Here is a 13384-nt window from a genome sequence, read left to right as displayed (position 1 = left end):
ATTTGGATTTGGAGGGACCTTACAGCTCATCTCATTCCACCCCCTGCCGTGGGCAGGAACACTTTCCACCAGCCCAGGTCCTCCAAGGCCCATCCAGCCTTGGACACTTGCAGGGATCCAGGGGCAGCCACAGCTCTCTGAGCACCTATGCCAGGGCCTGCCCACCCTCACAGGGTGTTAGGGTGATGTCTGTAATTCTGACATTTTGGAAAATACCATTTATGAAATGCCAGTGTTGTGCCTTGTGGTGGCGGCAAGATCTGATTCAGAGAAGTGAAAGTGTTTCATTTAGACAGATTAAGTTGCAGTAACTGTTATATACACAGCAAGTTTACAACACACATCAAATGCAGCCTTAATATTAGTATTTCATGAATGCAATAACAGTGTTTTGAAGAAATTGTGTTTTCCAACAGAAGCTGTTGTGTTGAAAGTACCAACAGCATGAGAATAACACCTGGAGGTATTTCTCATGGTCAAGTGGAGTAAGACCATACAGGTGCAATTTACTCATGCAGAAATGGTCAGCCTCAACATTTTGCCCCCTGGGCTCCCGTTTTTGGGGCTCACACAGGATTCCAGTGGTTTCTTGTGCTGCTGGTTCATTTTCACACTTTCAGAAGTGGGGCCACTCCTTCACTGACACACAGCCACATGCTGATCCCCAGGACTGAGATTGCTGCTGTGTCTGAGTGTGTGTGCTCAGACCTGAGTGCACACTGGTGTGTGGTGGGACACCTCAGCCTCTGGAGAAAACCTTTTGGACTTCATTTTTCCAGGGTGGGTTCCATCCAAACCGCAAAGCGCCCGGGGTGAATCTGCCTCTGGGCTGCAGGAGGCTGTGAGGGGGACCCTGCCTGCTGAAGGGTGAATGAAGCTCTCTGTTTGCTGGCTCTGCTCCAGGGTAACAGTGCTGATTTTCAAATGGCAGGTTAGGTCCTCTTTTATTTTGGCTTTTGGCACATGCATCACCTCAGCCCGAAGGTGACAACCTCAGTGAAACCCCTAAGCTAGAGCAGCAAATAAACCCTGTCCCAGCAGGCAGTGTGCTTCCATCTGAGCCTGCAGGTGCAGGAACAGCACTGGAGGCTGTGGCTGGTGCTACAGGACCATCTGAAGTGCCTCCCCAGCCCCCCGAGCATCCCCTGCCCCGTACTCACAGCTCCTCCAGGAAGCGCAGGTGTCGGAGCGCGCTGGGCTGCAGCTGGCTGATGTTGTTCATGCTCAGGTCTCTGGCAGGAAGGAAAGACAGAGGTTTCTGATCAGTCACGCAGTGGTTTGCATGGAACAAACCTCAGTGCCAGGCTCTGTGTCCCCTCTCTGCTGAGTGAGAGGGTGAGAAGCCTCTGCAAACAAGATTTCAGCATTGATATCTGATCACAGCCCAGGCTCTGCCTGCAGAGGGATGGAGACGAGTAGCCAGAGAGAGCTGGCTCCTTCAGGGTGGTCTCCCTGAGCTTCTCCAAGTTATGAAGCAAGCTAGGACATTTCCCAACAGCACAAGCAGTATTGCTGTCTCAGTTTTTGGAGAGAAGCCCCATGATACTGGAACAGGACAGTATGTCCCTGAGCCCAAGAGCATCTCTCTGTCACCATGGTCATGCCAGCCCCCACAGGAGCTCTTCCAGTGTGTGGATGGACATCTGCTTTTGAGGAGACAGCAGCCCATGAGAGAAGGGGTACATCGCACTGGAGTGGCTTTCTCTACACTGTACAAACAAGGGACCCACGCTGAGGGGCAGAGGTTGGCTCTGTGGGTGACAAACTGAGGTTAGGAGGTGGAAGGAACCTGGGTGGTTGTGCTTGTCTCACTCTGCCATCTCCAGCAAAAGGCTCATTCTCTCTGCTCAGGCTCCAACAGAGCCTCTGGGGGAGGCTGTGCTGGCACCCAGAGGTCCAGGGGGTGCTGAGCCTGAAGCTCTTTGCACTTTACAGAGCCACCCTCAGCTGCCTGTGCAGAGCTCTCCTCATCCCAGGGCGTGAGAGTAGCTGAGACTGTCCTGAGGGATTCAATCCAAGCTGATATTTGGAAAAACCAAGGATGTTTCCAGGCTCCAAGGCTGTTGTTGGGGTCTGACACCTGATATCTGTAACCCTGCCCTCGTGAGCAGCTGCACATGGAGAAACCCTTGCTGCTTACCCCGACCTAGACCAGGCTGTGTCCACGTGAGCAAGGGAGCATTGACCTTCAAAGCTAAGAGGTGAGCAGAGGCTGAATTAAAAGCTGCTGTGGTTAAACCCCATGGGAACAGATGGGGCATATCCCCTACTGAGCAGAGCAATCCTGGGCAGTGTCATCTGGGGTGCTGCAGTCCTGTGAGAGGCAGAAGGGGCTGCTCTCTGTCACTGAGCACAGACAGGGCACAGCTCAGCTCCTGGGAGCTTGGACTGATGCGTGTGATGGGAAAATGAGGAGAAACAACCACAAAATGAAGGCAATTTATTCACTCTTTCCTTCTGCAGACCTCACAGACTTGTGAGCCTGAGGAAGGATGTTCCCTGTCCTTCCAGTGTCACTGGGAGTTGGCATTAGAAGGCATTGGGATTGGAATGTCTTGGCATTGTCCCTATCCTTGTGCCAAGGACAAGGACAGAAGCACGAAGGAGAAAAGACCCTCAGGAGAACCCAGCAATACAAGAGGGACCTCTCTGAGCTCTTCCATCTGCTCAGGGCACCTGAGATCCTACAGGTCACATATCAAATGATCTGGAGCATCTCAGCTGGCTTTGGGCTCTGGATAGGAAGCTGCTTCACTGAAAAATGAGTTCATTGAAAAATTTACTGAGATTTACTTTGTATTCTTCAGTAAAAAATGCTTGAGTTTTGCTGGTAAAGAGCAGAACAGCTGGGGAGGCATTGGCTTCTACATTTTGACCATTTTCCACAAAAATGGAAACCACCAAACCACCACATTCTAACCAGTTCTATTTGGCATTGGTGGAGGCAGGTGACACGTCAGGAAGGTTGGAAGCTGTCTTTGTGTATTCTCTGGAGAAGTGTCTTGTGAGAAAACCACACACCTCTGTGAGCCTCTGTATTTTTGAAAATACTCCTGGAGAAGTTCACTTTTTTCTTTATAACTTTCTCTTCTTCAGAGAAGTAGTAGAAAACTCACCAAAAATCTATGTGGATACAAAATTCTGTTTTCAGAATGACTGCAAAAAGAAAATTATTGCCTGCACTGTTCTGTGTGCAATGCTGCATTCTATATTTTGGTGATCCTGGGATACAAGGGTTAAAATATTATTTTGTGCTGCTTCTATTTTTATTTTTAAACCCCCAAGGGCAGTTGCTACTTAGCACCCATTAAAACATCTTTTTTTCCTACATCAAAGTGTCTCCTGTTTGTGTTGTAATGAATCTGTCTGATGTTTTGACATGTTGTGGAACAATGCGAAAATAACGAAAAATAATGTAAAGTGAAAGACTGTGAAAGAAAACACAGATCTGAAACATCCAAGATCTCCTTGGAATTGTGAGCATATTCCTGAAGTTGCCTTTGGCTGGCATTGTAGAGAATGCCCCTTGCTTGCTGCAGGAGCCACTTTCCAAGCCCCATGAACTGCCTTTGGTGTGCCCAGGCGCTCCCCAGGTGATGGGGACAGCTGGACACCAGCACCAGTCCAGGCAGCAGCAGGGCTGTAGGTGGCTGAGGATATGGGAGGTCAAATATCTTTTAGAATAACAGGATGGTTTGGGTTGGGAGGGACCTCAAAGCTTGTTCCACACCCTGCCATGGCTGGGACCACCCCCCATCCCAGGTTTCTGCAAGCCCTGTCCAACCTAGCCTCGGACACTTCTTTCCTCCTGCCCCGATCCATACCTAAAAGGAACAAAATACACTGGTTTCTGAAAAAATCTTCCAAAAGGCAGAGGGGAGAGACCATTATCCCATCACTCTAGCAGCCTCACAGCTCCACAGCATGTCGCTTTTCTATAAAAGCCCCCCTTCCCTGCCCCCCACCCTCCTGCAGCCCTGGAGCTCCTGGACACGAGCAGGTCTGAGACAAAGGGGCTCTCTCCCACCATCTCTTTGGGCAGTGCAGAAAAGCCCAGCCTGTGCTTTCAGGGTTGTTACACAGAAAATATTTGGAGTGATTTTATTTAGAAGTCACTGATGCTTTGGCTGTTTGAACACTCTGGTGGTTTGCAGTCCAGCAGGACTCAAGTGTAATACATCCACACTGACAACCCTGAAAAGGGCACCCTGAAAGTGCAGATCCTGGCAGTGGTTTGCCAGCTAATGAACAGCAAGGTGAAGGTTCCAGGGGCTCAGTTTTGCCATTAACTCTCCAGTGTGCCATCCTGTAGGGACCCCCAGCAGCTCCTCCAGAGCAGGGGACATCACACCTGACTTGGCATGGTGGAATTTCTGGCCTGGCCACGGTGTGAGGACAGCATGGAATGTGCAAGGACAAACGGTGTGAAGAAAGAACAAATTCCTCCAAGGGCTGGAAATAAACTTCCCAAGCACTGCCCTGGACCCGGTGATTTTTCTACCCACAAGAGTATGAGATGTTCTCCACAGGCTGTCCATGCTTGTGTGAAAGCTGAGGCACAGGATTCTTGCCTGAAGTGTTGTGGGAGTAAATATTTGACTTATTACTCATTTAAAGATGTTGTTGACTTGTTGCTGTGTTTTCCCAAGCTCATGCTTTTCCTCTTAGTAAGGTTTCTTATGTTATGTACATCCCCAACACATGCAAGGGTAGAAATGCTTCCTGTCAGAGCAATCAGAGAAGCTGTTTATCTCTTCAAGTGTTTGGGGGTGGTTACTTCAGTCAGCCAGTTAGTTAATTTAAAAGGAACCCATGGTGTTTGAACCTTGATGGATTATTTTTTCTGCAGCCTCTAGCAGAAGAAATAGGGATCCATGGACTAAAAGGGTTTAGGGCTCCTCTGACCTTTCTCAGCTGTGCCAATGACTTTGACTTTCCAAGCCAGGGCTCTCTTCTGAGTGCCTGAGCATCCAGGGAAGCCAAACAAGTGCTGGGTCACTCCTGTCTCTGCATGGCTGTTGTCATCTGCTCTGGAGAAACCATTCCAAAGGTGAGGTCTGTACCAGAGCAGGCAGTGCAAAAGTGCACAAAGAATATGATTTAAACCCCAAAGTCACTTAAACTCTAAAAGAAATTAGAAAGGTAGGAGTAGAAATGGGGTGCTGCAGCATCACTCAGGCTTTCAGTGTAGGACCTGCAGAGGAACTGTCCAGATTCTTGCCTTTGAGTTCATGATACCACTCAGCAGTGGTGCTCTGGGACAAGCCATCCCTCTCCTGTCCCAGAGCTCCCCTGTTCCTCCTTCCCCAGTGACTGCCCTGTCTGCCCTCTCTACAAAATATCAAATAAAAGCAGGAATTCTTTTGCTGTCCAATCATCCTTCACGGCTGTAGTCTGGCATGCTGCCAGTAGAGTGAACTACTCTACTACTCCCAAAACTGAAACTCTGCTCTCATATCACCCTGCTTACTCAAGAAGCAATTCCTTTTAATGCCTCTTGCATTAGGTGCAGAAAATACCTATGCTTTCAAATGGCACTGCACCAAAGCCATCATGGCTATAATTAGTGTGATTTAACTTTCCCCCCTTCCCCAACTAATTCTAAACATTTATCGTAAGAATTTCTAACTTGTACCTGCAGGAAAACTGAGACACAGTTCATGGAAACTGAGCTCATGTGATTCAGCCTCAGACCTTACAACTCCTCTGGCCCTCGAGGGGTTCCTTAAATTATTTGCTTTGATGTCACCTTCTTTCATGAGAAGCCTTTGATTATTCACTGATTAGCTGATCTTCCTTCCCCAAAAATGAGGTGACACACACACACTGCTCTGGGATCCCTGTGGGGCTGCCTGCCATGCTCTCCACCTGCCCAGTGGGATGGTGACCACAGAGTTTTAGCTCAGGGATGAGGTTAGATTTAATGATCAAAGGGGTTTATCCCTGGCACATCTGCTGGGGCAGGCTGTGGTGTTGTGCTCTGAGCCATGGAGCTGTGGCTGTCACCATGGGGAGCTGCAGCCCTGCTGGGAGAAGGCAGGGAAGGCACCTGCAGGGCTTTGTGGAGGTGTCTGCTCTGGGCCAAAGGGGCAGGAGTTTATCTGCTGGTGTAAGGGGGCTGCACAAAGGACATCCTGCAACCCTTGCCCGAGGCAGGCCTAAGCAGCATCCCCAGGATGTTCCTCTAGGGACAGCAGGATTGGTGCCTCTCTCACAAACTCAAGGCATCTAAAGGCTGCCCACAAAACTGTGAGGAGCTGAGCCCTGCCCATGAGCCCCAAAGCTCCTGATGTCTGTGATTGCAGGCACAAAGCAAGGTTTTCCCCAGAGATGTGCTGCAATGGGAATTAATGCAAGCAGGAGCCAACAGACCTAAAGCAACACAGGCTGAATTCCCCCTAGAGTAACACAACAGGACCAAGGCTGCCCAGACACAGGGTTTGAAGGGGAAACTGCAGGGGTAGGGTCTGGCTGAGACCAGTTAGAGAGACCTCAGATCCAGATGTGCATCTGGATATAGAAAATTACACAGCTAGCAGAGAGGTGCTCACTTCTCATCACAGGACAGATGTCCTACACAAAGAGCAGCTCCTACCTGTGGCTGGGAGAAGATATTCCCCACCCACCTCTACTCCAAAGGGGCTGAAAGTCTGGTCCTCAGCTTCAGTCCCCTGAGGTGCTCCCCATGGGTCCCTCTGTCACTCAGCAGACCAAGAAGCCTGTGTCCTCCTGCTGTGGCAGCTGCCTTCAAGGGGTTTGTTCTGCAAGGTTTCTGCAAGCTCAGGTTGTTCCTGGACCTTCACAGAGCCCACAGTGGGGTACTCCATGGGCTTCTGGCTTCCCTGGTACCTCAGCAAAATCCAGTGCCCGTGGCTACAGCTGGAAATGATGACTGACATGGCCCGAGGCCCTGGACAGGACTTGCAGTATTTTGGGAAATGGACCTCTTGCTCCTTGTTTGTAAGGGGGCAAAGTCACCCAAAGACAAATCTGATTGAGATCCTGGTTTGATCCTACAGGAAGCTGCTAAGAATCCTGGATGGGGACTGTCTTCTCAGCCTCTAAATTGCTCTGCTATATGAACATACATGAATATGTTCATGTTTTTCAAGATGTTCAGGATATTAATGTGCTTTCTTCCCAGCCCAGGCTCAGCCTAGCTCCTCTCACTTTTGGTGCTCAACATGTGCCTTCCTGGACCATACAAAACTCCTTCCTTACACTCAGGCAGGTGAGCAGAATTTTTTGTGATTGTGAGGAGAAGCTAATGACCTGATATCCTTTTAATAAATTAATTGCACATTTACAGCATCAAGGCCTCCCAGTCCAGCAGTCTGACTTCTAAGAAAACTGAACAAACCAGTCCAAAATTCCCATCCTTATCCTGGAAGGGCCCAGCACTAGGCCTGTTCTTGTATGGAATGAAACACTCTGAAATCCCTGGGTGCTGAGCACTGTCTGTGCCTCTCTCCTGGCCACTCTCATTAGCATCCAGTAAAAATGCACAGCTACATCACCAGAAAAGGAGCCCAAAGGCAAGAAATGATGGTTTCAGAAATACTTCAGATTATAGTAGAGTGATTCATAAAGGTTCTCACTATCTCTTTTCCTCTTTATCTTGAAATCTCCAAGGTCACCACAAAATGCCTGAATTGCTTGGGGCAAAGCTGGGGCTTTGAATGGTACCTGGAGCCATAGAACCAGCTGAAATTCTTCCTAAAAGCCTGCAGGTTGAAAACTACACTAAAGGTAGTCTCCATAAAGAGAAGGAGAAAGGAAAGATAAAGAGATCAAAGCAGTAAGAGCTCATTTGCATCCCATCATATCTGGAGGCACCAGCACTGCTTCAATCCCATATCACTGCAATGAGCAAGAGCAGAACGCGTTTCTACTCCCACCTCTCCACGTTTGAAAATAGATCAGTCATCTTAGATCATCCCCCATGTGTAGGCCCTATCCCAGATCTCCACAATATTTCAATAATAAAGTCTCAAACAAGGGCAGTTTGGCAGGGTGAGATTAAGCCCATTCCAGGCCTTTAGAAGCTGAGTCTGTGCAGGGGGAGCAATGACCCTGGGCAAGTAAGGCTCTGGTGACACCCTGGCTACTGCTCCTGCTCCTTGTCCTGGCTTTTCCCCATGTCAGGTGCCCTCCATAGGGGGAGCAGGAAGGGGCTGAGCAGGGCAGTGAAGCTTTTCTGCCCCTGGCCATGGCTGCTGTGAGAACCAGAAGAAATCACTTATGGAAACCCTCTGCCAGGCTGTCAGCAGAGCCCATCCCACCCCAGGGCCCACAGGGGCTGCCAGGGGAAGGGCAGGGGAGGCAGGAAGGTGTGGGGTGCAAGCCCAGGGCAGGCAGAAGGTCACGGCACTTGGCAGAGCAGGCTGCAGCCACAGAGAGGAGATAGGGCTGAGGACAGCAGCCCCTGTGCCAGGGGCAGGGATGAGACTTGGATCAGATCATAAGGACACTCCTTCCAAACAGGCAAAGTTGAGAATTTTGCACAGTATGTCGTAGAATCACAGAATCATAAAATATCCTGAGTTGGAAGGGGCCCACAAAGATCGAGTCAGCTCCTGGCCCTGCACAGGACACATCTCACCACGAGCCTGAGAGTGTTGTCCAAATGATCCTTGAACTGAGGGAGATTTTTTTCCCAAGCTCTGTCTCCTGTCTGTAGCTGTCCTGGCTCCAGAGGAATGTGACAATTCTAAGGGAAAGCACTTGTGCTGTGAGCAGGCAGGGAGCAGACAGCTTGTCTGGGAGGACACAGCTCTGAGGAGCACCACAGGCACTCACATCCTCTGGCCTGCAGGTGAACCAGGGCTGTGCTGGTTTCTGTGCCCATCTCACAGAGCTGGAAATGGGGAATCCCACACACCAAGCTGAGGGGGAGGCTACAGAGCCTCCTGCCATTCCCTCTTCCACCCTCCAGCCAGAGCAGCCACTGCAGCAGCTGCTTTGAGTTGGGTGTTGGGCAAGAATCACAATTTTGCTTTTCTGTTACCATTCTGCAAGTTCATATTTTTAGTGATTTCCTTGAAAGAGAAGTCCAGAAGGAATTGGTTTGGGTTGATTAAAATAATAAAACCCTGTTGTTTCCCCCCTTTCAGTGTTGACATTAAAAAAATCATCCCAGAAAGCACATTCTAAACCCAAAGTAACTTGAAAAGAAAATTATTTTCTGTCCAGAGAGTTAAAGCAGGACTTCTCAGCCTCTTCAAAACTTTTTTACACGTTAGCCTAACTTAATAAGATTCAGAACTGGCAAGTGGATGAGCTGGGTCAACCTTAACATTTTCATTAGTGCGAGCACATCCAAACTAAAAGAACCTCTAAACTAAAAAGAAATATTGGGCCATGAATGAGAGCAAGGAGCAACTTTTTAAAGCAAGAAAAATGAGATTGCAAGTATACATCCTTTCTTCCCACCCTTTGGAGCAGCCACAGCCCAGCAGCATCCTGACTTTTGGTACCTAAATGATCTCCACTGGATCCCTGAAAAGAACCTCACATCCCCTTATGTCCAGAGTGTGGGGTTGTTTCCTGTCCTCCTCCAGGTCTCTGCTCAGTTTCAGGTCCCCACTTGCCAGGATTTTTGGGGACAAAATTCCTCCTGTGGGAAGAATTATCCTCTTAACCCAGGACAGCTACCAGGGAAAGGTGAGCCCAGGAGCATCTTCCCCTTTGCTGCCCAGCCAAAGCCTTTTGAACAGGGTAACGAGCAGTAAAGAGCAAACCAATGCAACTGCTGCATCTGCAGCATTCCCTGTGCAAGTGTCCTGGAAACCAAGTGAGTATTGGGAATGTGTCCCCTCCCAAATACTGCAAAAATTAACCCAGACCTGGATGGAACCAGGACAGCAGGTTAAGGTCAGCCAAGCATGGTTGTAAGCCACAGGGCTGTTCTAGGCAGCCAGAAACTCCCTGGCAGAGGCTCCTGCCAGCAGACTGGAGCTGTTCTGGTACCCACAGCACCTCGGAAAGCAGCTGAGATGTCAGAGCCCAGGGCATCCCTCTGGCTGCCCTGGATGGTCTGGGACCCTGGCAGGGGGGTCTGGGACCCTGGCACAGAGCCCAAAACAACACTGCCTCTGACCTCAGTCCATGGGAGAAGCTGCCAACCTTGTATGAAGAATTAGAAGCCACAAGAGTTTGAAATAAATAGGGGTTAGCTTATCACAGGGTGCAAATGTAGAATTTGGGGTTTTAGAATGGAGTCAGGGAAGGCAGGATGGAGGGATCAGGGTGTGGCCCTGTCCTTCTTCCTTCTTGTCCTTGCCCTCCATCTTCTGCTGTGGTGGTCACAGGGGATTGGTTTGGAATAGAAGTGATCTGTCTAACATAGGTAGTAGGTATTGGTAATCAGCTGTAAATAAAAAATACATCTTGGATGATGTATTTTTTACAAAGAGAGAAAAGGTACAAAAGGTCCGAACTCTCCCGACCTGGGGGGAGTCACCTTGTGCCCTCAGTGCAGCAAAGACCTTGGCAGGTCACTGAAAGAACTGAGAGATAAGAAATAATAAACAACTTTGAGTAACCAGAACTGGCAGACTTTGACTGTTTCTTCTGCTTCTGGCATGGGCTTTTGAGAAAAAAAGACTCATAACCAACATATCTCGGAAAAACCAATCTGAGACTGAGAAATCCACTGCAGCCTGCCCTGCCTGCTCCATGTCCTGCCATAGCTCCCAGACCTCTGTGGGTGGTTCACACCAATGTGCAGAGTGAAGGGGTTTACAGCCCACCTGTGTGATGGTCAAACCACTCTTGGAGCCCACGTGGTGGGAACAGCAATGAATTTCTGTGGAAATATTCCTGGGAGAGTAACTGATCCACCTGGAAGCCAAGGCTTGTTGAAGTGTACCAAGAAAGCAGCCACTGCTGGAGCAGACAGATCACAGGGTGTGAGGATCTGGGTCAGTGTTCACAGTTCAGGCAGCAGGACTCCTCTGCTTGCAGGTGAGTGAGGAGGGGTGTGACAGAGAGCATGGTGCTGGTTGGTGCAGTAGGAGGATGTGCTTTTCAGGGACCAGTTGCTGGGAAGAAATTTTGTAGAGTATCTCTGTACAGACACAAGACAAGGTACAAGACAAATTAACATAGAATAAATCTCTCTGTGACTATTGAGGGTGATTGTTCAGTACTACATCTGGCTCAAGGGTGCCTAAATCACTGATTTCCAGGACCAACTACTGGGTCCAAATGGGTTGAGGACAACACAGAAGCAAAGGTTATTGAAAGTTGTCTTCTTGGGGCTCCCAGAGGCTCCTGGTGAATTCCATGAACAAACACCTGAGAGTGGCAGGCTCTCTGCAGGACACCTTGTGTGACCCAAATGCTTCCTGAGTGTACTTGGCTGGCACTGGCTTTCAGACCAGCTTGGTACCCGTGCCCAGTTCAGAGAATCTGCTGAGAGCTCTGGTTCTCCTCAGGAGCAGGCTGAGGGGAGGATGCAGTGGGTTGCACACAACTGCCACAGACCTGCTTCCAGCTGCACACGGGGGCTCCTGTAACCACTGTCACCCACATCCTTTCTTTGGTTGCATGAGGTCTGCACAAAGCAGATTTGGCCCCACATATTCTGGAAAAGTATCAGTTGGAAGGCTAAGGAAAGGTAGTATTTGACTTAGGCAGTTCCACCTCTACTGGAGAGCTGAAAGCCCTGGTGCACTCTCTTTGTGGTGCCCATCATTAATTTGTGCAAGAGCTCCTTGCATATCTGGCCCAGAGCAGCCACCTCTGTCCTGTTTCTTTTCACTGCACACATCCCCCCTGTACAGCCAGCTCTGACACACCGTGGGCTGTGCAGGGATCCCTGCAGCTGTGCCTGCTGTCTGCAGCCCTGCTCCACTGCCCCCAGACTACGGAGAGCTGAGCCAGTGGCTGGCAGGCAGCAGCTCCACAGCCTGGAAATGGCCAGAAGGGCAGGTCAGCACACTGGGTTCTGTCACAGAGAGGGTCTGGCAGCACACAGCTGCTCCTGTGGTTCTCTGGCTGGCAGGAAATCAGAGGAGGGCTCTGACAGGATGTATAGTCACTGTGGGTAAGTGCTGCAGGAGTGGGGGCAAAAGCTGCTGAGATGGGGAAGAACTGGGACAAGGCACCACTGGGCCAAGCTGCCTCTCCCCTTGGAAGCCACATTTTGGTGGGGGTACCACCCAGTCATGTCTAGAATCACAGAGTCATTAGGGTCCTCCCAGATCATGGAATCCAACTGTTATTGTTTTAAGGACAGCATGGTATAATGACAGGGACTCCCAGCTTACAGCAAATGAGAGCAATCTTTGTTCTTCAAAACCCTCTTTTAATACAGTACAATGAACATGATTGGTAATTTAGAGCCCACGCCTTTTTGTAAACATCTTTGCCAGTAAACAAGTTAGAAAAACACCACCTGCTACCAGTTTGTCACCTCCCATGGATTGTGTGGATTCTTCCTTAGGATTTTCCCAGGCCAGAATGAGAGTCGCTCGCTTGTCTTTTTAGCAAGTGCCTGAAGCCTAAAATCTGACCACTGTCAGTTCCCACATCCAACCTTTTACCAAGTGCCACCATATCAGCTTAACCATGTGGCAAAGCACCACAGCTCCAGCGCTGCCCTGGGGACAAGCCGGTCCCAAAGTCCTGAGACTGGCAAGTAAAGCAGTAAAGGTGAACTGGAGGGTTGGAGTGGATGCACTCCTGAACCTTAGTGCAGTTTGTGTCTGCCACTACTTGGAAGTGGGCAAAACATCTTAAAGGGGACCAAATCTGATAAATTTTGTAGTTGAAAATGTCTGAATGGCTGATTGAAATGCTTTATGGTCACATCAAAACATTTCATTCACTAAAAGCCAAGCCATGACAATGCAGTATTTAACGACAGGCAGCACCTGCACAAACTAACCTGAGGCTGAATTTGGAAAAATCGAAAGTAAAATGAAACCCCAATTGAAACAAAATCCTTCACTTCAGACTCAAACATCTCCAATATGTTTTCATTCAAAAAATTCTACCTTATCTCTGTGTTGCCTGAAAACTTTTGCATTTGATGGAGAGTGGTTTTTTGCTCTAGGAAGCTTCCTCAGAGAAAAGCCTGGTTTCCCTGGGCATTGTAGGGGGATACTTTTGCTGCTCACAAGCAAGTTACCACCTTGGGACCCTGCAGGTTGCAGGCATTGCCCCTGCAGGAAAGGCCCTGAGGGAACCCTGGTCTCCACTGGGAGCTGTGCTCAGGCACAGGAGCTGGGGGTCCTGCAGTGCATCCACAGGGATGTCTGGGACACCACAGGCTACCCCAGCACTTAACCCCTGTGTGGGAAACCTCCTCCAGTCCCAAAAGACTTGGCCAAAACTTTGGGCAAACAAAGAGCGATGGTTGTGTCCAGCCCAGAGCTGG

At 49.4% G+C, this 13384-nt stretch overlaps 1 protein-coding gene across 1 annotated transcript in view; it reads right to left on the bottom strand.

The window, feature by feature from the left end:
• The window catches only part of LGR6 (leucine rich repeat containing G protein-coupled receptor 6), a 154084-nt gene that overhangs the window by 97785 nt on the left and 42915 nt on the right, over window positions 1-13384 (bottom strand). The window contains exon 2 of the mRNA XM_063418666.1: window positions 1161-1232. Within this exon, the coding sequence (XP_063274736.1) occupies window positions 1161-1232 (72 nt within the window). The remainder of the gene's footprint in view (window positions 1-1160; window positions 1233-13384) is intronic.

Source organism: Prinia subflava, chromosome 23 (assembly GCF_021018805.1).
Source record: "Prinia subflava isolate CZ2003 ecotype Zambia chromosome 23, Cam_Psub_1.2, whole genome shotgun sequence".
NCBI classification, from domain to species: domain Eukaryota; kingdom Metazoa; phylum Chordata; class Aves; order Passeriformes; family Cisticolidae; genus Prinia; species Prinia subflava.
The sequence above is the reverse complement of the archived record's forward strand: the minus strand, read 5'-3'. Positions and strand labels throughout refer to the sequence as shown.